General features: G+C 37.5%; 1 protein-coding gene and 1 long non-coding RNA gene across 4 annotated transcripts in view; one reads left to right on the top strand and one right to left on the bottom strand.

The window, feature by feature from the left end:
- Nucleotides 1–23,796, bottom strand: part of LOC139965607 (uncharacterized) — a 60,068-nt gene that overhangs the window by 20,748 nt on the left and 15,524 nt on the right. For 2 of the 3 annotated variants that reach the window (XM_071968150.1, XM_071968148.1), the window contains one exon: nt 7,836–8,423. In XM_071968150.1, coding sequence (XP_071824251.1) covers nt 7,836–8,378 — 543 coding nt within the window. In that variant the 5' untranslated portion in view covers nt 8,379–8,423. Of the gene's footprint in view, nt 1–7,835; nt 8,763–23,796 lie in introns of those variants that run through there. The other variant, XM_071968149.1, reaches the window with a different exon arrangement.
- LOC139965609 (uncharacterized) lies at nt 2,508–13,240 on the top strand. Its single transcript, XR_011792344.1, has 3 exons — nt 2,508–2,777; nt 12,311–12,408; nt 13,154–13,240. It is a non-coding gene; the product is annotated as an uncharacterized lncRNA (long non-coding RNA).

The following is a 23,796-nucleotide window of genomic DNA, read 5'->3' on the forward strand; positions in this document are numbered from 1 at the left end:
GATGCAAAACTTCATCGCTACATACTTTTTGGAAGATTAAATCAAGAATGTAATCTCATGAAGATTTATCTACAGCTCTTCAGCACATAATGGGTTATAGTTTCAAATTATGAGGCAGAAGAATACAAGCACCTCACGGTGGTTTATTCTTCAGCGTTCACGTGATACACGTAGCATACATCAAGGATTGAACCAAACCAAACTATGAGGCACAAGAATACAATCACCTCATGGTGGTTTATTTATCAGCGTTCACGTGATACACGTATCATACATCCAGGATTGAACCAAACCAAACTTCGAGCCACATCAGTACTCTCAGTCAATCACCTTACGATGACCGCTGTAGCTTTAATTCAGCAGATATAAATATAAATTTCCTTAATTTTTCGCTGGTGGCATTTTTCAAATCTCGAACTGCCAGCCTAAGAGCTTTGTATTTCTCTTGGCTAAAAGAGCGACTTGATTAATCTGATAAAGTCTTTTTTGAATTCCTTGGTGTGCACTCAAGGTTAATAACCAGAGACAACACATGCCTGTTAATGAAACCCTGTCTTTTTGGTACACTTTTCATAGAGGTCAAACTAAAAGGCCCTTAAGGTGTTCAACTCCGTTGCCACTTGTGTTTTGACAGTTTCATTAGAAAGAGCTCAGCCTTAACAGCACAAAGGTGTGACTTAATTTCTGAAGAATTAAGTTCGGAATAGAGGATAAATCCTCTAGTTTTATTGTCTTAATATTGTCTTAATATATATTTGCTATACCGGGATCTGAGCAAAAACTCGTGTAAAACGATTGGTAATGTTAATTCTTTTTGACGGATGGGGAGGGCCGTGATAGCTTCATAACTATAACACGTTGACATTTCAGAACTATAAAAGAGTTAATGTTGATAGGTATATAGCATGCATGACTGAGTGATTATGTTGTTGTGATATTTAACTAATTCATCTTCTAATTTATGATATTATTTCGTAATCTTCATCCTCATCTGCCAATCAACACACATCTTTTATATAAGTTTATTGTACCACAGTGATTACTTCTACCTTCAGTTTCAACCCATACATTTTAATATTCTTCCTTTGAGAAGGAATTTTGTTACCAGGTTATGTATGTGCACATCAGAACTGAAGAAGGTACACAGTTACCGTCATAATTGGAGGTTGTCAAGTAAAGTGATTCGCAGAATAACAACAACATCAGATAACCATTGGAAAGAAATCGCACTTAGTCTTTCATGAACCGTTAGATGTGAACAGATTTGGTTTCAGGTATATTCATTCTACAGACTTTATTGATTGGGAGGCCGGATGAAGCAAGCAACTGATTATGGTGTAACTATATTCCTACGACCACGGGGAAACCATAGATTGTTACACCTAGCGTCAACTTGAAAATATATTACGGAAGCGGAAAGCTCCAAGCTATTCGACTCTCTGAGAAATCCTATTCCAGAATTAACTATATACCGAAGGGTTATGCTGAGATAATAAAGGCAGGTGTAGTTAACACGGCACGCAGCGTACATTATAAGATGCATTCAAATCTGACGAATGCAAATCAAATAGATCGATGTAATGAATGGCTTAAAGTAGAGCTTTTTAAATAGATTTATAAGTGGAGTGAAATCCACGGGATGGAGACTATAAGCCACATAACGTCATTGCTCATCCTGTGTTAAATCCAGCTATAAAGGGCATTCTCCCTGCAGTATGGATATGAATACTAGAAAGTTATCCATTTAAAGAAATAGTTCAAAATCCTAAACAGATTTACAGACTGATCAGTCGATGGTAAAAGCGCCTGTTGATTTATGCGATAGCTTAATCAGGTTAGCCTGTCTTGAGTATATTATATATAGGAGTATCGACACAGACTGACCGACACTGTGACATATAGAACCGCATACACAATGAATTTTACAACCAGAAAGTCAAGAGGGTAGTGATTCCTTGCCATTTCGTTGTTGTTGTATGAGGTATACAGGTTGATCCACATACCAAAAGTGAAGTTCACTCAACTTTTATTTAATTGGCCCTCTGTTGATTTTAAATGACCTTTGACCTCCGCGGAGATGTATGTATATATGTATTTTAGATCCTCCTGCAAGTAGCAACTCGCGAAGAAGCCATCATTGGCTTATCAAAGCCGCAAGATGACCGAAGTCAGTCTCTTAGATTCATATTTAACGTCCATGATTATGAATTGTCAACACTTCTGTAACTGGACGACATACATTAATCTTGGAGTGACTCGTACTCGGGACCTTATGATTGAAAGGCACCGGCGTTAAACACTGAGCTAACACTCCTTAGAAATATTGTACTAAATAATAAGGTGAAGCCAAATAGCATATAGGAAGTTCATATCAAGCTTTATGCTTGGATTTTTCCCCAGACTTTGACCTCTTGTTGACCTCAAAGAACTTCTGAGCTGCTCATAAAACAATGGTATCTTTGTAATTAAATAAGGTGGATCCACGTACCAAGTATGAGGGCAAAATCACAGTATTACTTTTGTAGTCATCGTGTTTACATTGTGCCAGACTTTGACCTCTTGTTGACCTCAAAGGAATTTTGAGCAGCACATAAAACAATTGGACCATTGTACTTAATGAGGTGGATCCACATACAACTATGAAGTAACTCCATTGATTTATTTTTTACTTTTTGAGTTATGGAGTGTACAAGCTAAGGCGTCACACGTTCAGACACACGCAACCAAATTGTCAGAGACATACAAACACACTTCGTCACCACAACCTCCTCGAACAGGTAGGTATCTCTGTTGAATTACTGCAAGAAAAGCGACTCCGAGAGCTCCACGACGTCATTAAGACAACTTTCCAGCAAACCCTGTCATTACTTTACCAATCACTAATGAAATATGACTCTAAACTAAAAGTTATGTCATACTTTTGACTTCTGAACTGTTTCGTTTCCTTTAGCCATTAGTTTAGATATAATTGAGCAACATTTGAACCAAACTCTTATGTACCAAATGTTTCGATACATAATACTAGTCATGGTGAGATGCCTTCCTGCTGTACAATCGTTCAATGGCCTGACCATAGAGATCTAACTAAAGGCTATGGTCTTACACCCTCCCACGGTGATTTGTTTGTATGCTATGGCCTCACATCCTGACCAATGTATCCTGCTTGCATGATATGGCTTCACAGTTTTGACCATGGTGATATGTTTGTATGCTATGGTTATACAGCCTAACCACGGTGATCTGTTTGTATGCTATGGCTTCACACCCTGACCACGGTGATCTGTTTGTATGCTATGGCCTCACACCCTGAACATGGTGATCTGTTTGTATGCTATTGCCTCATTCCCTGACCATGGTGACCTGTTTGTATGATATGGCTTCACACCCTGACCATGGTGACCTGTTTGTATGCTATGGCTATAACCTTGACCACGGTGATCTGTTTGTATGCTTTGGCCCCAAACCCTGACCACGGTGATCTGTTTGTATGCTATAGTCTCACACCCTGACCATGGTGGGCTACGTGCATTATATGGTTTCACACTTTTGACCATGTTGATTGGTTTGTATACCGTTCCCTCAACAAACTATAGGAAGCTCTTATATAGACACATATAAGCCAATGAGCGCATTGCAGCATTCGTAGTTCTTCTGAATCAGTGTTAAGCAGTTCCGAAGAAATCTGACAGAGGCCAGATTTGGGTGATAACTATACTAGGGGCAACAAAAGTAGACACACAGGAAGAAATTTAGTCCCGACTCTGGGAATTTGTGAATATGCATATACTTGCATATACTTGTTATTACCCCTTTTTTGTGTTAAAAGAACTCGATTTTTGACACAATTCATTTGGATATAAAATCATGTAGCCCCGAGCATGATTGCGCTTTGATTAAGTTGTCTGCTGAAGAGGTTCTGTGTCCTTAATCTGATGTTATCCCTTAAGCCCACTAATATGTAACAAGTGCATGACGTATAACAGGTTTATGTGGGATTTGCAACTCTGTTATTGAATGCCGTTCTCGAATAAAGCTGAAAACATAACTGTCTCATTACACTGTCATTGCGGAATTTATCTAACTTTCTTTCACATTAATAATATCTCTTATAATATGAAGAAGAACCGTTCGTAGTCAAATTTTGATCGCGGCTTGATCACATAATTTAACAGCATTTCATTCATAGAAGTAACGGACAAAAATCATTGTAAACTATAACAATGATATATAATTGGTTGGCTTGTTAACATATATAGACTTAGTGTGACCAGTTTATATGGCCTTGTGGTAACGACGCGCTCTATTTTCTACGTAACATACAACTCCAGTGTTGCCATCACTATACGTTAATGCAAAGAAGATTGTATCGACTAACAAGTAAATAGAAAGTATCCCTTGTGCAGAGAATGATTGCATTCAGCTAATTAAATTTTTGCTCATTTCACGGTTATATGAAGGTCTTCTATGGTGTGTGTGATGTGTTTCTTTGTATAGGTGTAGGTGCTAAAGTATTTATTGTGCCCTTACCTTATACCTGGAAAGCAAAGAAGAGGCTCTGAAATGTTAGCTTTTCCAAACAAGCATGAATATACTTTTGCACATTTTACCAAAAGGTTAATCGTTGCTTTAGTCTCAAGGATACATAAACCATCTAAGTGACGCCAACTGCGTGGGCTGCAGGATACAAGTGGATATACAAACGAATGTGATAAACGACACACGTACTAGTTTTTATCACATATTCTCTGATGTAAATGTCACTTATCTGTTTTCAACCCTTCACAGAAGTGAAATGGGTTGTCATACCTTATGTATTATATACAGGCTGGGGGATCAGGTGTTATCAGCCTAAGATGAATACAAATACCAAAAATAATTAATTTGTTTGTTTTTTGTTGTGTTTTATAATGTATTGTTTATAACTACAAGTAGTTTAGCGTTCACAGTTATTACGAAGATACCAGCGCATTCATGAAAGGAAATTCCTTTTTTTTATATTGGAAATTGAAAATTATATTGAAAATTATATTGAAAATTATTTTTATATTGGATGCACGAACCTAGATTTAAGCCATTTGCTGATTAGCATCCATAACAAGCAGAGTACTTACACATGACGTTAGTATATTGAAGGTATATATTTGTTTTCTACACGTTATTATCATTATACCATAACATCAGTTACAAGTAATTGTATTTTATCGTTTTTACGTATCTTGCCAGCTTTGTCTTATGTCTTAGTATTTGAAAGTCTTCTATATTTTGTATATTTGTGTATTTGTGTATTTTATGTACTGTACGTATGTTTTATATTGTGAGCAATCAATTGCCCAGCTTGGGATGCAATAAAGAGAATCTGAATCTGAAGTGTACGTTATATTGAAATCGATTAGCTTGATATATATTTCACATTTACAACAAAAGCAATGTGTGAACTAAAAGCTATCAAGCAAAAACAAAAGGAAAACATGCGATTTTTATAATTCTTCTGCTTTTTTTGTGTACCATTAGGCCTTTATATGTTTCATTGCAACAGAAGTTGCTAAATATTGAAATCAATTAGTTTTCATAATACTTTTTCATATTGACAACAGAAGCAAAGTACTAGCAAGAAAAAGAAAACATGTGATGTTTTTATTCTTTTTTTTTTTAACCATTATAATTAATTGCAAGAGAAGTTGTTGAAGTTTATAATATATATTTCATTTTGGCGTGAGGAAAACAAATTTAAATTTTATAATGACACAAAATTTGTGTTGATTATAGTTATACTTGTTGAGATCATGATTATGGCTGTGTTGTACTTATATATATTACATATGAATAGCACATAAGTGGAGCGTATTCTTTCCATAAGCATAATTTATTGACAGTGAGCGTATATATGGCCTGGGAATCTGTTACGTATAACGTTTGAAAATTAATAAGGCAGCCGTACTGCAAAAACGGAAGGGAAGTCAAGATGAAATATAATATATATATATATATATATATATATATATATATATATATATATATATATATATATATATATATATATATATATCAAGGATCACGCGTTTCCTTCAGCTATAGCTCAACAGAATAAACATATATCTCATCTTATTTATAGCACGTGAATTTGATTAGGAAAGGGGATAATAATATTTTAAGCAGATAGATTCAAACAACTTGCGTACATGATGACATATTGTCCATGGTTAGATGCATGATCGGTTAATACTTGACCGAAATATTGCCAGTGAATTCAAGATTAGAGATCTTCCTGTGAGTTGAGGGACTTGCATCCACACCCTCAATAGCGCCTATAGCGATGCAATGTCAGAATTGGGACCCGCACTCATATATTATCCAGGGTAGTGATAACAGTGAGGTGATTACTACAGGGTATACTGCATTGAAGGTTTATTTCACAACTCACACGTCATATATACATCCAGCTAGCATTCATGACGCCATGCAGTGCTGCAGACCGCTTACACGATGAAACATTAAGGCAAGCTATACGTAAATCATGTATGCTGACTTGATGCTGGGGATTTGTTCTTTCACATTATGCATACTTGCATACTTCTCATACTTGCATACTTGCATACTTGCATACTTCTCATACTTACATACTTGCTGTAAATTGCATTGCTTTCTATTCTGTCCATGCCTTTCATACAACATATGCAATGAATGAACTAAAGTAACTTGCAGTGCTTTCTATTCTTTGCATGCTTTCCATACAACATATGCAATGAATGAACTAAAGTAAATTGCAGTGTTTTCTATTCTTTCAAGCCTTGCATGTGTAATCACCATATCCTGAGTTGTTATACTTCTCTACAGTATACTTATACCGTTATATCATTCTGTGCTTTCCAAACTCACTTCCGTTCATTTTTACAACTTTCATTCTTTCCAGAATCGGCGCTTGATGAACCACAACATCCTAAGCTGATATTGTCAACATCTGTCAAACACTATGCATATTACTTAGCGTGATCGTCTTTGAAGAGCAAAGCACTAAGAGAGTGCCTTCTCTTCTGATGAATATGCATATTGTGTACAATAGAAAGCATATCTCTTGAAACCAACAGAAAACTACAATCCGACATTTCTTTATAACACCATGTCCTAGATATTTAAATAAAACACTTCTACTCTTCCCTGAACATGTTAATACTTTTAACTATGATATTAACATACGGGGACTATGGTAACGTGTGGATTCCCTGGAAGAAATCATTGGAAATCACAAATTATTCAACAAAATAGCAATTAATTGAGAATTTGGGGACTTTTCTCCTAAAAGGAGCGAAAACTAAAGATTCATAAGAAATTGGATTTGGTAATTGCTGTCTTGTAACGATGCCTACGAGAGCAAAATGTATGTGCATGTAAAGGTCACAAGCCACTTGTAGGCTCAACAGCCTGTTGTGGGAATTATCATCGCCCACACAGTGATTGTGTTATACCCAACGATCACATACCAAACAGTATGTGAAACGTACCTCACATAATGGTGTGTAGCGTAAGGTATACATTTCACTCCATTCAAGAGTATGGTAGTTGCTAATCAAACGCATAGTTTTATAAAAAATAATAATAATAATGTTGTAGAACCATTAAAGCTTCAATTTGAATACAGTGAATTATAGACAGAAATTTTTCCCGGAACTTTGTAGTATCCTGCATCTATACGATCAAATGAATATTTAAATCCTCCATGGAGAGCGTAAGACATCTATTTGGCTAAAATGGGAAATTGTTCCTTAGAAATAGCAAAACTGCAAAACTTTTTGGTAACTTTAAAATTGGCTGGTTTGAAAAAAAAAATGTAAACTCACCTTAGTACCTAGATGAACATGAATCTCGGGAGATGACCTCTGCTGTAGAACACTCAACAGGTAGTCCTGGAAAATACCAATCCTAGTGTAAAATCGGTCTTTCTCCCAACAACCTTCGAGGTTATCGAAATCGACACCCAGTTTTCTCATAAAGCTGACAGAACGACCATCGAGCATGATCTGATGGGATCGACCCATTAACTGGGCCCTTGTCCGTTCCTCGTACATAACGATTTTCGAGGCGACGTTGCTCTGAGCCGCTAGGATGGCGGCTGTCAGTCCAACGGGACCCGAACCGATAATGTAAACGTCTAACTTGCCTCGCCATTTCCTCACGATGTCGTATGAACTTTTACAGATAACGAAACAGCACACGACACAAATTGTCACCAGAAGAGTTTCACCGGCCGCCGCCGATTTCATCCCAATGTTGTCCGCTGCCATTCCACCATCACCGCTTCTTGCAGGCTCATTCAACGAACTTACATAAACACTCTCGTTGAATGCTACTTGAGATTCTAATGAGGAGGCAGCTAGCTTCATCTTCCAAGGTAGAGGAGAACGATCGCGAGTTGATTAGAACGCCGTCTGCAGAGTAAACAACGAGAAAAATGACTAGCTCATTAAGTCTGCCTGTTTCTTGTAACCAAAGACAAAAGAAGAAACCTCAGCACGAAAGAGATAATGATCAAAGGCTTCATTTAGTTTTTTTGTCCGTTTAGTAAGCAAAGTACTCGATACTCCATGACGTATATAAAGCTGCGCTGTCAATTGAGCAAAGTTAGTTGCGAGAGTTGATCGAACGAAAAAGCGCAAAATAACGATGCATCAACCGAACTATACACTGCAGCAGTGTTGCAGCAGTATTAATATATTACATTATGCATTCAATTGAATACATGACAGCAAAGCGGTCTCTTTTTTACATATAAACAATTCCTGAGGGTGGCATCAGCGTACCCACATCATTGTTATAGCTGATTGGAAATCCCGATAATATGCCAGCAACTGGGTATCAGGTGTTGGACCTAAAGGTAAATGCCGGTTATATGAACTCCAAGAAACGAAAAACAAAAATTCTTGAGAAGAACGATGGGTTTGTAATCTGCATTTTGCACAGCTCTTATATGAAAGTAATTTAAATACAAACACACACACACACACGCGCGCACACACACACATATATACATGTATGGAACAAGTATATGTACTAATAAAATCTTAAATAAGTAATATTATAGACACAAATGAAAGAAAGCAAACACGTATATGAAAGCTTTATAACAAGATGTTATTGCTATTCTTTTGTATGATATCATGGTTGAATTAAGTTTCTTTTGAGCCCTGCAAGCGACACGAAAATGAAAACCGCCAATGTTGTGCAGGGTTTACATTAATTAAGAATTCAGTTGCATTATATTGTTCAAAAAAAAGTCCGACAGAAAACTTACCTGAAATTTTCATTTGAAAAATCAACATAACCTTTAACATTTTGAAATGCCTGTTAGAACCCATTGTTTTATTACCATTGATACTTGATTGATGTTATTTAATCTGTTTTGATGTTCTACATTACGCCCCCACCAAAACCTTATAACACCCACTCAAAGCACGGAGATTGTACAATTTACAACGAGATGACGAACAAGCTACAACCGCATAACACAGGCAAAACTGCATACTAAAGAGTGCCATAACATGCAATACAGTGAAATACGAGGTGAGATATACGATACAACATAAAACAATAGGGCAATACATATAGAGTCACAGATCTCACCTTCTTCATGACTTAACTCTTGGCCTCCTAAGTTTGTTAGAAAGTATGCCACTTTTATCCACAGTTAGTTTGAACTTGAACGGACTTACGGTCTAGCAGGAGTTCACGACACACTTTTTTTCGCAAAATTCACGCCAAATTGACCTTTGGCCCCAATTGACATTTGACCTCGAACCTTAGCAACCACATAAAGTACCGTATGTTTTAAAATTGTCCCATCATACGCTTCATATCTTGTGGTTTAAATGACTTTTTTTCTACATTCAGGAAATAGCTAAGAACCACTTTTTACGTTTATTTAACTTTGACTTCTGACGCCATAGGTCACCTTTACATGGTTAGGCACCTACCCATCAAGTTTGGACGTGATCGGAATAACAGTCTAGGAGGAATTCGCGACACACTCTTTCGCACAATTTAAACAAATTTGATCTTTGACCTACAATGACCTTTGACTCCGACTCTACACACCTAAATCTGTCCTATTTTAAAGTTAACTTCATCCTTCTCTACATATATCTTTTGGTTTAATGCCTTTTTTCGTACTTGTTGACCAGTAGAAAATAGGTAAAAACAATTTGTTAGATTTCTTGACTTTTGACGTCATACATTACGCAGGCATGAGTTTACAACCCACCCACCAACTTTGAACTTGATCGGACTTTCGCGACACATACGCGACACACACGCACTCCCGCAGACAGACACAAATGCACCCTGACATTTCTGGTGTGGGGTGAAGTACAATATCTCATCTCCCTACACATTAAATGTTAGATCACGTCATGATGGAGATGAGATCTGCAATTCCATGGATTGCGCGCTTGTTATGCTTGTAGCCGATGCGGCATGTATGGAATGACATGTTGTAACTCCAACGTGTCAGGATGCAATTATTCACAATCACTGTAGTAATATATATAGTTTGCCAATTAAGTGTTTGCAATTGTCTTTTGATTGCAGTCAGTTGCTAAATATAACGAATTATCTGTCTTCTCAGGGATGCTTGTGTTCAAGTAGTGTTTGCATGACCTGGGTTATCATTAGTATGGTATATCAGTTATATTGTGTGCATAAAGGCAACCGTTGTGAATCCACGATAGTTTCAGTGAAATTGTTTCATGTTTTGCAACAGTAAAATCATCATTGAAATCCTACAGTGAAAGTTACAACGCTACTAAACAGAGAATTAAGGGTGGTATAAAAAATAAACAACAGCACAATAGTCAGTGGAATAAAGGGAAATTGTGTTTCGAGCCACCAAGATGCATGTTAAATATGAACAGATTGAGTAATTAATGTGTGTATATATATATATATATATATATGTATATGTATATATATATATATATATATATATATATATATATATATATATATATATATATATATATATATATATATATATATATATATATATATATATATGAATATGTGTTGAGATACGTGTCATTACATGCCAAAAATCTTATATTCGTCTGTTTCTGCTTGCTTTCAACATGCACACAGTTGGCTTCATCATTTAGCTTCTATATATGTATGTACATCATTTATCTTATATATGTATGTACATCATTTAACTGTATGTATATATATAGATATATATACATTAGTTAGCTTCTATGTGTTTGTAAATCAGTTAGCTTCTTTATGTGTGTACATCATTCAGCTTCTATATGTATATACATCAGTAGCTTTTATATGTATGTACATCATTTAGCTTCTATATGTATGTTCATCCATAGCTTCTATATGTATGTACATCATTCAGCTTCTATATGTATATACATCAGTAGCTCCTATATGTATGTACATCATTTAGCTTCTATATGTATGTTCATCCATAGCTTCTATATGTATGTACATCATTCAGCTTCTATATGTATATACATCAGTAGCTTCTATATGTATGTACATCATTTACCTTCTATATGTATGTTCATCCATAGCTTCTATATGTATGTACATCATTCAGCTTCTATTTGTACGTACATCTGTATAGCTTCTATATGTATATACATCACTTAATAGCTTCTATATTTATGTACATCTTTCGTCATTACTACGTAGTAGCTATACCTGCGGCCTCCATGCTCTATTCATCTTGTTGGTATAAAAATAGCTTACGATGTTAAGTACAGTTAACTATTGTAAAAGAACAGAGCGAACGGTATAATGGTAAAGTTTGCGATCATATGGTTAAGCACGTGCATTGTGTGCATGTTATTTTGATATTATCATGGACTGATATATGCGCTATATGTGCGGGTTACTTTATGCGACAAGTGCTTGATCCCTGAAAGATGCCTGGAGCCTTGGACATATATGCGTGGAGTGGTGCGGTAACATACAGCCTATCTAACGTGTTAGACGATAAACCATCCGTTATTTAACATAAACACATACACCTCCTCATATCATATATTAACTTTAGATATTAACTTTATGTGACATATTAACTTTATATATACTCTTTATATCATATATTATCATATATTAACTTTGTGCCACACTGCCAATTTACAAAATAACAATAATAATCATATGATATAACCTATACGCAAATGTATACAAGGAAACCATTCTGAATATCTGTCCCTTCATCCAGCTGTGTGGATTACTTGTGTTGAGTATGTCTATGTATATGCGAAATATATTAACTGAGTACTAGAACCTTGTTTTGTTTAATTATTAGTTCAAACAGGTCGAAGCTGAGACATCATACACTGCCGCATTTTCTTACCGTGTGCCCGGAAGTTTTGATCAAGTCACACAGGAAGCCGGAGCAAGCAGGTACATGTCCCGAAATTAATTCCGTTAACTTGGGTCACACCGTATTTGCTAGCGAATACCTCTCCTAGTTATTAATGACCCTTGTACAGAGCTGTAGATAAAAAAGGCTCTTCCTCTATTTTGGAAAGATCGCCCTCAATTAACGACAAATCCTATGTAGGTCACGAAATGCATTGAACTGGTTCTCACTTCTTTTTCGTTCAACTTCAACGCAGAAAGACATTATCTATTCAGTTTTAAAGTATGATATTCATTTATTTAATTTGATAGAAATCTCAAGTTGTTAGATTGCAGTATAAAGCGTTTTGCTTAAGTGATGAGTCAAGAAAAACGTTTAAAACATATTTTTGTCTGATCCATTTCTCATAACTTAGGCCTACTGCTGTAGATGGCCATTTCTCTATCTTACATTCGCCTGATCATTGTGATGATATGCTAATAACTCAGTGACATCACACTGACGTAATATTGGACGTATTGAGGAAAGCATCTCCGATTTAAAAAAAAAAAAACACAGAATGAAATATAGACTTTACTGATCACGTGATTTATATAGTTACAGAAGTTGATTGGTTAATAGCAACTAACAGATTGAAATTCATCTCATTTATTTTTCTCAATCTACTTAACTTAAGGGAAACTAGGAATACAATTAAAAAATATCAAAATATCAGTCAGGTATTATTATAATATGATTCTAACCTCGGGTTTTACATTTTTATCATTTTAACATATATGCTGACAGGTAAGCGGTAGCAACAGAGAAACTGAGGGTGACCTCATCTTCGGACTTGATCGGAATTGAAAGAGGCCGGTAGATGTTGTTCGCGCAGGTGTATAAATGGGGACCTGCGAGGTAACTTGTAAATATAGTTGCGTGCGCCGGTTTGTGGCTGCATCCTATGGGAAGTCCCCCGGGGGACACGTGGTTGTGGTGCACTGTGGTGCCCCAGGAGAGATTGATTGAATTGTGCACACTTTGGTGTGTGGGTGTGACAAGTTACCAATGACCAGGGGTTACGTTGTAAAGTCGTGTGAGGAGGCATTAGCCTCATACAAGACTGTAAACCTTCAACTTTTCAACTTTAAACCTTCAACTTTTCGCGCAATCAGCTGAATGAAAATGCATGGTCATGGTTTGTTCCTCTTACGTAAAAACCATCCCGAGAGGCAGCAATTGTACAGAATCGGTTTAAATCTTTTCCACAATTAACATAGTTGCAAATGGATCAAATACTTTGTTTTACACTGTTGCTGTTGTAATTGTTATTATTTTTTTTACTTTGCATTGTTTTATTGGATTGCGCAGGTGATAAAAATGAGCTGCAAATTAATCTACTTGTATCGTATGTGACTCTCTCCCTTGACACCCATTCCAGAACTGTGACCCTCTCTCGGATCTGTACCCTCTCTCGCACCTGTACCCCCTCCCGGGCCTATCCTTCTTCTGGATCTGTACCCCTCCCAGATCCCAACCCCTGTCGGACCTGACCGCCCTCCCCTGGCCTGTCACCCTCCAGGTCCCGGAAACGCTCCCGGACCTGTTACCCCCTTCCGGGTCTGTTTACCCCCTGCTGGGTATGTTACCCCATGCCGGACCTATCATGCAATAGCCATTCTACGATAATACGAGAACAATACACGGTTGAAGCTCAATTTCCGCTCAATTTGTGTACAGCTGCACAGATCAGTTTCCGAAGCTACAAGAAATAAATAATAAGAATGCATGGTCTCGCCTCCCTCCCACACAAAAGTCAAAGAGGCAGCGACTTAAGACGCGTTTAATTAAGATTCAGTATGCGATCGCACAGCTGAGGAGAATCACCGACAAAATGATAAACTGATCGAATTTTCTGTGTAGGAAGAAACCAACATTTAACGGTCAGAAACAATCTGTGTTGGTTGAATGTAAAAAGAAAAATTTACAATTGTGATCGATGGAGCTTAACCTGGGAAATCTGCGGACAAATATACGTTTATTAAACAGATGAAACATTGGTTAAATCGGCGCACTGTTGTTGTGAATGGTGTCGTTTAGCGTATTATATGCATGATAAACTCATAATGGTAAAATAGCTATACTTGTCGGCTCAAGCCTTTGTTCTTCATTTTCAATAAGAAAAATTTGAAAATTAGACGAAGATTTGTGAACTTAATATGTATTGCTGTTGCATTGACAAATTATTATATAAAAGTTAAAGTTAAAAATTGATGGTTTGCAGTCTTGTTGAAAGCAAAGGCTCCCTCACATGACTTTACAACTTGAACTCTGGTCATTGGTAACTTGTCACACCAGGGAGTTCTTATAGAAACATAACAACTCCCTGCATGGTCACACCCACACAACAAAGTGTGCACAATTCACACAATCCCCCTGAGGCACTACAGTGCACCACATCTAGGGTAATATATTGCTAACATGATCTGAACATGATCTAAACATGGCATTGATTGAAAATTCAGTCTTAATTTCGACTGAAGAGGTATATCTCTGTGACGTCATGAGCGATTACTACATCTTTTAATTTCCAATCATTAAGTTTAAAGAGATTGAATGTGCAGCGGGTTTAGGTTATCAGACCAATTAACCATCGACCAAGACCATTATTCGCCGATTGGTATATTTGTGGCGATTGAAACCAACTAATGGACACTTCTATATAACTTATATGGAAATGTAAAATATTTCACACAATACTATGCTTAGGCCTATATCTAACCCTGGTTACATTATACAACATATATACTGAAACAGTTGATTATATTCAAGAATTACATTGAACTTACACTAGGCTAATGTTAGATGCATCTTTCTTACCTTCGACTATGTATGGGATATATAACACTTAATATGATATGGTTCTTGGGATATGTATGGTATGCTTTAAAGCTGAAACATGCAGTTATATAACACTTAATATGATATGGTTCTTGGGATATGTATGGTATGCTTTAAAGCTGAAACATGCAGTTATATAACACTTAATATGATATGGTTCTTGGGATATGTATGGTATGCTTTAAAGCTGAAACATGCAGTTATATAACACTTAATATGATATGGTTCTTGGGATATGTATGGTATGCTTTAAAGCTGAAACATGCAGTTATATAACACTTAATATGATATGGTTCTTGGGATATGTATGGTATGCTTTAAAGCTGAAACATGCAGTTATATAACACTTAATATTCTGCTCTTTCGATGGGTCTCGTCGTTATTATTAATCCTTAAAAGGATGGTTCATTCTTGATTTCTATTTCTTATTATTTCCGTGATTTTTCATTTTATCGACATTTTCCACAATCAATTTGTTCTTGATGGTTTAAGTGGAATATTGTCCATTACTTCAATCATTCGAGGCGTTTAAACTCACTCAGTGTGAACAATATAAATCAAAAACTCCCCTCAGAAGATTTTAACCTTTATCTACTAGTCCTCAATTTCTGAAATGACGGGTACGAAGTTATCAATTACATGTTAATGGTTGGAAAAATATATCTTTAAAAAAAGCCACTAAAAGCATTTTCAGCTTAATAGGCTGAAAATTCTCAACCATTTTAAGGACGGTGAGTTTATTGTTCTTGTAAAATAAAGGTGCAGTGTCGTTTACGATGATACGGATTGAGTGCAGTTATCGCAGACTGTGTGTTTCTACCCATGTAGGTTGTGTAAAGCTTAAACCAGGGAGTTGTTATGGAACTGTTTAAACGTTCATGAAAGTTTAAGCAGATTCCTCATACCATTAATATATATAGGCTACTCAGAATCTGCATGGGATGGGAGACTTCACCGTATAGTTCATACATGGGCCTAGTTAATGTGCATCTACTATATAATTCATAGACATATTTTTTAATCCTACATCTATTAATCGTGTTTAATCGTCTTTTCTAAACCTACTAACAGGCTTCGCTCCATACGAACAGTATGCGAAGTAGTTTTATTCTTAACAACAGGCTTCGCTCCATATATACGAACAATTGATACGGAGTAAATGTACTCTTAGTAACATAGGCTTCGCCCCGTACGAACAGTATATATTGAGTCAATTTACTCTCACTATCAGGCTTCGCTCCATACGAACAATACATCGAGGAAATTTACTCTATACCAACCGGCTTCGCTCCTTACGAACAGTGTACGGACTAAATTCTTTCCCGACCAACAGGATTCGCTCCGTACGAACAGTGTACAGAGTAAATTCACTCTTAGTAGCAGGCTTCGCTCCATACGAACAATAAATTGAATAAATGTACTCCTACTATTAGGTTTCGCTCCGTACGAACAGTCTGCGGAGTAAATTCACTCTTAGTGGAAGGCTTCGTTCCGTGCGAACAATATATTGGGTAAATTTACTCCTACTATTAGGCTTCGCTCCGTACGAACAGTCTGCGGAGTAAATTCACTCTTATAGCTGGCTTCGTTCCGTGCGAACAGTATATTGAGTAAATTTACTCATACTTACAGGATTGGCTCCGTACGAACAACATATGGAGAAAATTTACTCTTCCTAACAGGCTTCGCTCATTTGGAACAGTATATGGAGTATAGATATATTCTTACTAACAGGCTCCGTTCCTTGCGTACAGTGTATGGAGAAATTGTACTCATACTTACAGGATTGGCTCCGTACGAACAGTATATAATGAAAATTTACTCTTCCTAACAGGCTTCGCTCCGTTGGAACAGTATATGGAGTAGTATTTGGAGTAGAATTACTAGTCGGAAATGCCAATGTAAGGACTTTAGTAGTTACAAAACTAATAATGCATAAACTAACTAATTAATTAATGATGTATCCGTCCAAGTATTTCAATGTCACTTTTGACTTTTGAGAAATGATCCATTTAACACATGAAGCTCATTAATGAAAGTGGCTGGACTATTTAGTCTAACACACATGACCGTTAGACCAAGGTCCTTTCGTCAGAAGCAACACAACACCTCAATACTATCATGGCCTGAGATACAAGGGCGGCGGAAGCACTTTTAATCTGGGGGGGGGGGGCACCGACATCAAAGGGCACTTTGCAGAAATTCGATTGGACTGATGCAGCCTTATATTTAGTACCCTTTATAACTCTTATTGTATTATCTTATTTGCGTATACACATCACTCCATCAACGCCTCCCCCCCCCCCCCCCCCTCAAGGAAAATATGCATACTAGCACTGCAATATCCAATGTGCAAATTGGGAAACAAGGAACAAGTTTTATTTTGAGACAAAATGAAGTGAAATCATGCTAGTTGCTAATGTAGGAATCTTCCGAATTAGAGTTTATTTCTTGTCAATATCTTAACAATTTTTTTCCATTCGAAATAGCTTTGAGTTTGACCCACAGAGATTCATTAAAAGTCAGGGGCGTAGCCAGGTTTTGCAAAGTTGTATGCACGACTATCTGAGCGAAGCGCCACCATCGGTTGGCGCGGAGTGTACAAGAAAATTTTTGGTTTTACAAACCCCCTCAGATGGCTGGAAACGGCCCTTCCCGAGTGTTCATTCTGGTTCCCTGGCCTCTTGCTAACTTGAGACACCTCAATTTTTATGTAGAAAAAGGGCACATTTTTAACCTGAGGAAAAGTGTGGGGGGGCACGTGCCCCCTGTGCCCCCCGGCTCCGCCGCCCTTGCTGAGATAACACTGTCTTGTCTGTTGGATAACATGAACTATTAGACTTGAACTGGTGAGCCGACGTCAGCATCAATTTTAGCCGTTAAAACATCACTCAAGAAACTAAGCAACTATTAAAGTTGAATATATTGAAAATCATAATAGCTTTAGAAATAATACTACCATTCAATATTGTTTTCTAAGACAATAATACATGCCTGCATGGTCATGACAGATCTGACCAGGGAGTTCCCATAACAACTCCCCTGATCTGACATTATCCTTTAACCGCGTGTTTAGTGTGAGCAGTCATGCTTGAGATATTCGTCAGTGTGTTGAGATATATACGAATTGCAATACACCAAAGTATATATGAAAGGCCATCTTAATCCGTGCACGAAGAATGTTTAGATAGTTGCCGTGGAAATTATTACCGCAAAGATTAGGTTCGATGGAATATGATACTATATCCTGTATATGACATTTTGTTTTAATATGTCGGGGTTCTAATGTGAAAGATGCATGCCTGTGCACTTTCCGCTGCCTGGTTATGAGAATCATACGCCGTTACAAGCAAAGTTTACTCAACCAAAATTAATTTCCATTTCCACTCGAGCAGCTGAAACATTTCATAAAACGTGTGATATGGGGGCGATTAGAAGTAATAATATCGACTGAACGAAAGCTCGTTAAAACTGTTTTCGTGAAGCAATTTTTTTTTGTATTGGGATGGCAATTCGTTTGTTTCGTTTATTTCTGCCATTATATCACAATGAAGTACATTTCTTAATACATAGTTATAGCAATGATGCAGTACGACCAGGAGTAAACAATATAAATAGATCGTTGACGATCCCTTGAGATTGGGACGGCAGTTTGTTGACGATCCCTTGAGGTTAAGACGGTAGCTTGTTGACGATCCCTTGAGATTGGGACGCAGTTTTTTGACGGTCCCTTGAGATTGAGGCGGCAATTTGTTGGCGATCCCTTGAAATTGAGACGGCAGTTTGTTGACGATCCCTCGAGGTTGGGACGGCAGTTTGTTGACGATCCATTGAGATTGGGACGCAGTTTGTAGACGATACCTTGAGATTGAGGCGGCAGTTTGTTGACGATCCCTTGAGATTGGGACGCAGTTTGTTGACGATCCCTGGAGATTGAGACGGCAGTTTGTTGATGATGCCTTGCGACTGGAATGGCAGTTTGTTGACTATCCCTTGAGATTGGGACAGTAGTTTGTTGACGATCTCTTGTGACTGGGATGGCAGTTTGTTGACGATCCCTTGAGATTGGCACGGTAGTTTGTTGACGATGCCTTGCGACTGGGATGGCAGTTTGTTGACAATCACTTGAGATTGAGACGGCAGTTTGTTGACGATCCCTTGAGATTGAGACGGCAGTTTGTTGAAGATCCCTTGAGATTGAGACGGCAGTTTGTTGACGATCCCTCGAGGCTGGGAAGGTAGTTTGTGGACGATCCCCTGAGATTAGGACGCAGTTTGTTGACGATCCATTGAGATTGAGGCGGCAATTTGTGGACGATCCCTTGAGATTGGGACGGCAGTTTGTTAACGATCCCTGGAGATTGAAACGGCAGTTTTTTGACGATGCCTTGCGACTGGGATGGCAGTTTGTTGACGATCCCTTGCGATTGGGACGCAGTTTTTTGACGATCCCTTGATATTGGGACGCAGATTTTTGAGGATCACTTGAGATTGAGACTGCAGTTTGTTGACGATCTCTTGAAATTAAGACGGTAGTTGTTGACGATCCCTTGAGATTGGGACGCAGTTTGTTGACGGTCCCTTGGGATTGAGGCGGCAGTTTGTTGGCGATGCCTTGCGACTGGGATGGCAGTTTTTTGACGATCCCTTAAGATGGAGACGGCAGTTTGTTGACGATCCCTTGAGATTGAGACGGCAGTTTGTTGACGATCCCTTGAGATTCACAACATCATTGCAATTGTGGAATATATATCAATCGGCTTGAATAAGCAGTAAAAATTGATACAATAACAGAGGGAGGGGTGGGTGAGGAGAGGGGGTCGGGACTGCGGAGCGAATGAAGAAGTTATACAACTTCCTGTGAGTTTTTTTCACTTCATCACAGTTGCCATGTGTAATAACCGAATCCCCTCATAACGTACACGTGACATCCTGACTTTCTTGTTTATCGACTCGCATCATGAATAAAATATCTTTAAAATGTCATAAACACATTCGCGTGACGGCGGTATTACTTCCAAGCTCTTAAAATGTGTAACGGTTCCTGCAAATTGTGACGTCATCACGTCAACTTTCATAAATTGAGCAGACACGCAACTGTCATTTAGCTCCTCGTTTCCTTGGTAACCATATATTTTTTGGTGGATAATTGGGGGTTTATTTTGTTAAATATTTTGGTTTCGTGTTTTCTTGATTACGCCGGTCATTAAATATCAATGTAATTCGCTGATAAATTGAATGCCGTATGCAAACAGTATATAGACTTTGTTTCGTCAAGGCTTACAAACTGTAACTATTCGGGGGAAATAGTTCAGTCGGGGGGGACTGTTTTGGCATTCAGCCGGAGCAGATTTAGCAATATGTGACAACCATGTAGCAAGTTGATTGATTAGGAAGGTAGTATTCTTGTCGGTGAAGTACCAATCATTTGGAAAGCTTAACTATATCGATATATCGATGAACGTCACTATGAGTATCTAAAATTTCATGTACGAAAAGTAAACCAGTGCAGTGACTATACCCGGAGCTAGGTGTCATTTAATCGTATTGTGAAATGATACGTTCGCTACTCGAAGAAAGGTCATTACGCCTGCGCACTCGCTAATTATGCAGTGAGGCTGTATATGGTTAAAGAGATTACATGAACATATACCACAAATACATACATACGCATGCTCTCCCGGTGCCTCGCGGTACAAGCTTACAATGATATATGAGAATTTTGCCTATAAGAACGGCAAAAGCTTGTTTGCAATGATAGCTTGTTTGCAATGATACATATATATCTTTGTCTAATTTTGCCAAATTACTCCTGAAGGGACAGCAGTCGGCGAGACCATTACTTGTTCTATTTACATACAAATAATGGGCAACTCAGTAACTCAATCCTTAAGGAGATGACTGTGTTACCTCACATCATTTGGATAAAACTATTCTTTCAAATAATGCAGAACGAAGATAGCTTCCCACCAGGCCTTCGATTTAAGAGACTGAGAAACTGCAATTCGAAATTACTGTAATTTTGAATTGAATGTGGCAAAGTCAAAGTTCTGTAAAAATAAGTCTCGGAGGCATGGGAGATTGTGATTAATTCATGATATTTGACCAATTCCCCGAAGGTGGTCACATATTAAGTTACAAGCAGCCCTGATCACAGTCTACAAAGTTGTGGACCAATACCATGGCTTCTTGCTCAATGTTGATGTCAGCACACGTGGTCTTGTCTCACATTTCTATTTCACACTACGATAATGTCAGTGGCGTAGCCATGGGGATCCCCACGAACAAAATTATCTGTCAAGCTGCCCCCCAAAAAAAATCAGAATTGCTTTGGGGGAACATCGGTCATGCCCCCCCCCCTACCGGCAATGCAGTAGGCCCCTCTAGAATCATAAGTCTAGCTATATGCCCCTGCATAAGTCCATAGATCTTTATCAGTCTTCAGCCGTATACAGCGTTCTTTGTTATTTACCAACCAAAGAGCATGGAAATTAGCCCAACTGATTTCAGTATGTGTTAGTCAATCTAACCGCATGAATACTTCTTAAGAAAAGTTACTCAGTTACTGGACACGAAAACCAAACTACCGAACGACTGATCCGCTCTCAACCCCAGTCCCCTTGCATCGGGACTGTGACTGTGTGATCATCGTCAGGTGTGAATCACCATTCCCCGCGAAAGGGAACAGATACTACACATGAATTTAGCCAAAAGGCCGAGAACCGCATGTATAACCCATTGATGACATTCAAATGGAATTCATCTAAGTTATAGATGTGAAAGAAACAAGTAAAAGAGTGATATGAACTAACATTGTTCAGTGGTATCCAAACGTTAAACAGGCCAATAAAGCAACATCTTACATTTAAATATTGTATACGTTCAGATCTCTTTCATTTATATTTATTTTATTTTTCAACAACGATTTAAAGGTCTACGGGCACCTATGAACAACATTGTCCTAATCACTGTGATAGACGTTAGAATTCATGAAACTAGCTGCAACTCCCATCAAATTCCATCAAAGATTGACCATTCTACAAGTCCTTTCGCAATTCTGCTTTTATTTATGAATAAACATTAGCTAATTATGCACATTGATGATATGCAGGGGGTGACTGCCTAATTTTCTGTTATATATCCGTTTGCTTTCCCAACCTTCGTTTCAAGGATGAGGACGAGGTGTGTGGCCTAAGGCGATTTGTTGAAATATTTTATTGTCTTATTTGAAAAGAGGTACATCACATTACTCAAATGATGCATGTGGGCTTGTAATTACTAATCATTAATATATTAAGGGCTAAAATAAGAAAATTTTATGCACATACTAATGAGTTTCCCAGAGTTTTAAAACAAAAACTTCAAATGTCTATATCTTGGAAACGAAAAGGTCTTTTCCAAGAAGTTCAACAGAATTTGAATGAGATTATCACACACAATAAATGTACTGAATATGCATGGGGCAAATTGGCTAGGTGTCAGTAGTACTTTTAATGTTTGCTATTGAACCCGTGCAGGTAACCGCTAGCAATAGCTAAAGCGGTGCTTTGATCCCTGCAGGGTTATGATCACATATATACAACCTTACGGAGTTTACGATAAAATAGTTTATATCAGAAAATGCACAGTCAAGCAATAAACACTAACCAACGCGCGCACACGTACACGCAGGAAAGACTATCCCTATGACGCATTCCCTCTTGAAGCGTGTACCTCATAAATTAAGAAGATGATATTTGTTATATAATGATGTATTGTTAAAAATTGCAAATGCTGGTTTAAGTAATCAATTTTTCATCTGACCGTTTGTACTCAGCAAACAATATTCATAAATAATGTTAGCTATTTGTTCATGTTTCATATCTAAGCAGGAAGAACACTGAGATGATGACCAACGTACCAAACATTTTCGGGATTTTCTTTTTCCATTGTTTTATTGACACGTGACCTTGTTCGGAATTACTAGGCATTACGTCACAGAAAATGTGTAAGATATCGTCAAAGGTTTATTTATACAATATTTGCCTTCATATATAAACTAAAAGGGCTGTGTTCATCTTTTTATGTCAGTTCATTAGAATAAAATACCCGCAACTTGGTTGTTATTAAGTCTGCTACTGTACGTAAGCCTATACCATGAAACACGTTAAGGAAAGGAATTCAGCGTACATCTATCATTATTGATTGCTACATAACATAATAAATTTACGTGAATATAAACTGCTAATTGGTATCACTTATATACTATTATTGGGTCGCACTAAAACGACTTCTACGTCACAAACTTATTTTATTTCCCTGTTAACTGGTAATAAAATATCAATTTAACTGTCTTTCGGCTCTCAGACACATTCAATCATGACAGAACGAAAATATAGAGTGCATTAATAACACTGCCAATGGTGGAGGCGATATCACAAAATAATCCATGTGGTTTCTATAATTAAGCATCGGATTATCATGAAATAGTGCATTGTAATCGACATAATTGGAATCCATCAATCTATATTCAGCGAGTTATAAGTTTTTTTTATACACCACCACCTCCA

This window comes from Apostichopus japonicus, chromosome 3, assembly GCF_037975245.1.
Source record: "Apostichopus japonicus isolate 1M-3 chromosome 3, ASM3797524v1, whole genome shotgun sequence".
Classification (NCBI taxonomy): Eukaryota; Metazoa; Echinodermata; class Holothuroidea; order Aspidochirotida; family Stichopodidae; genus Apostichopus; species Apostichopus japonicus.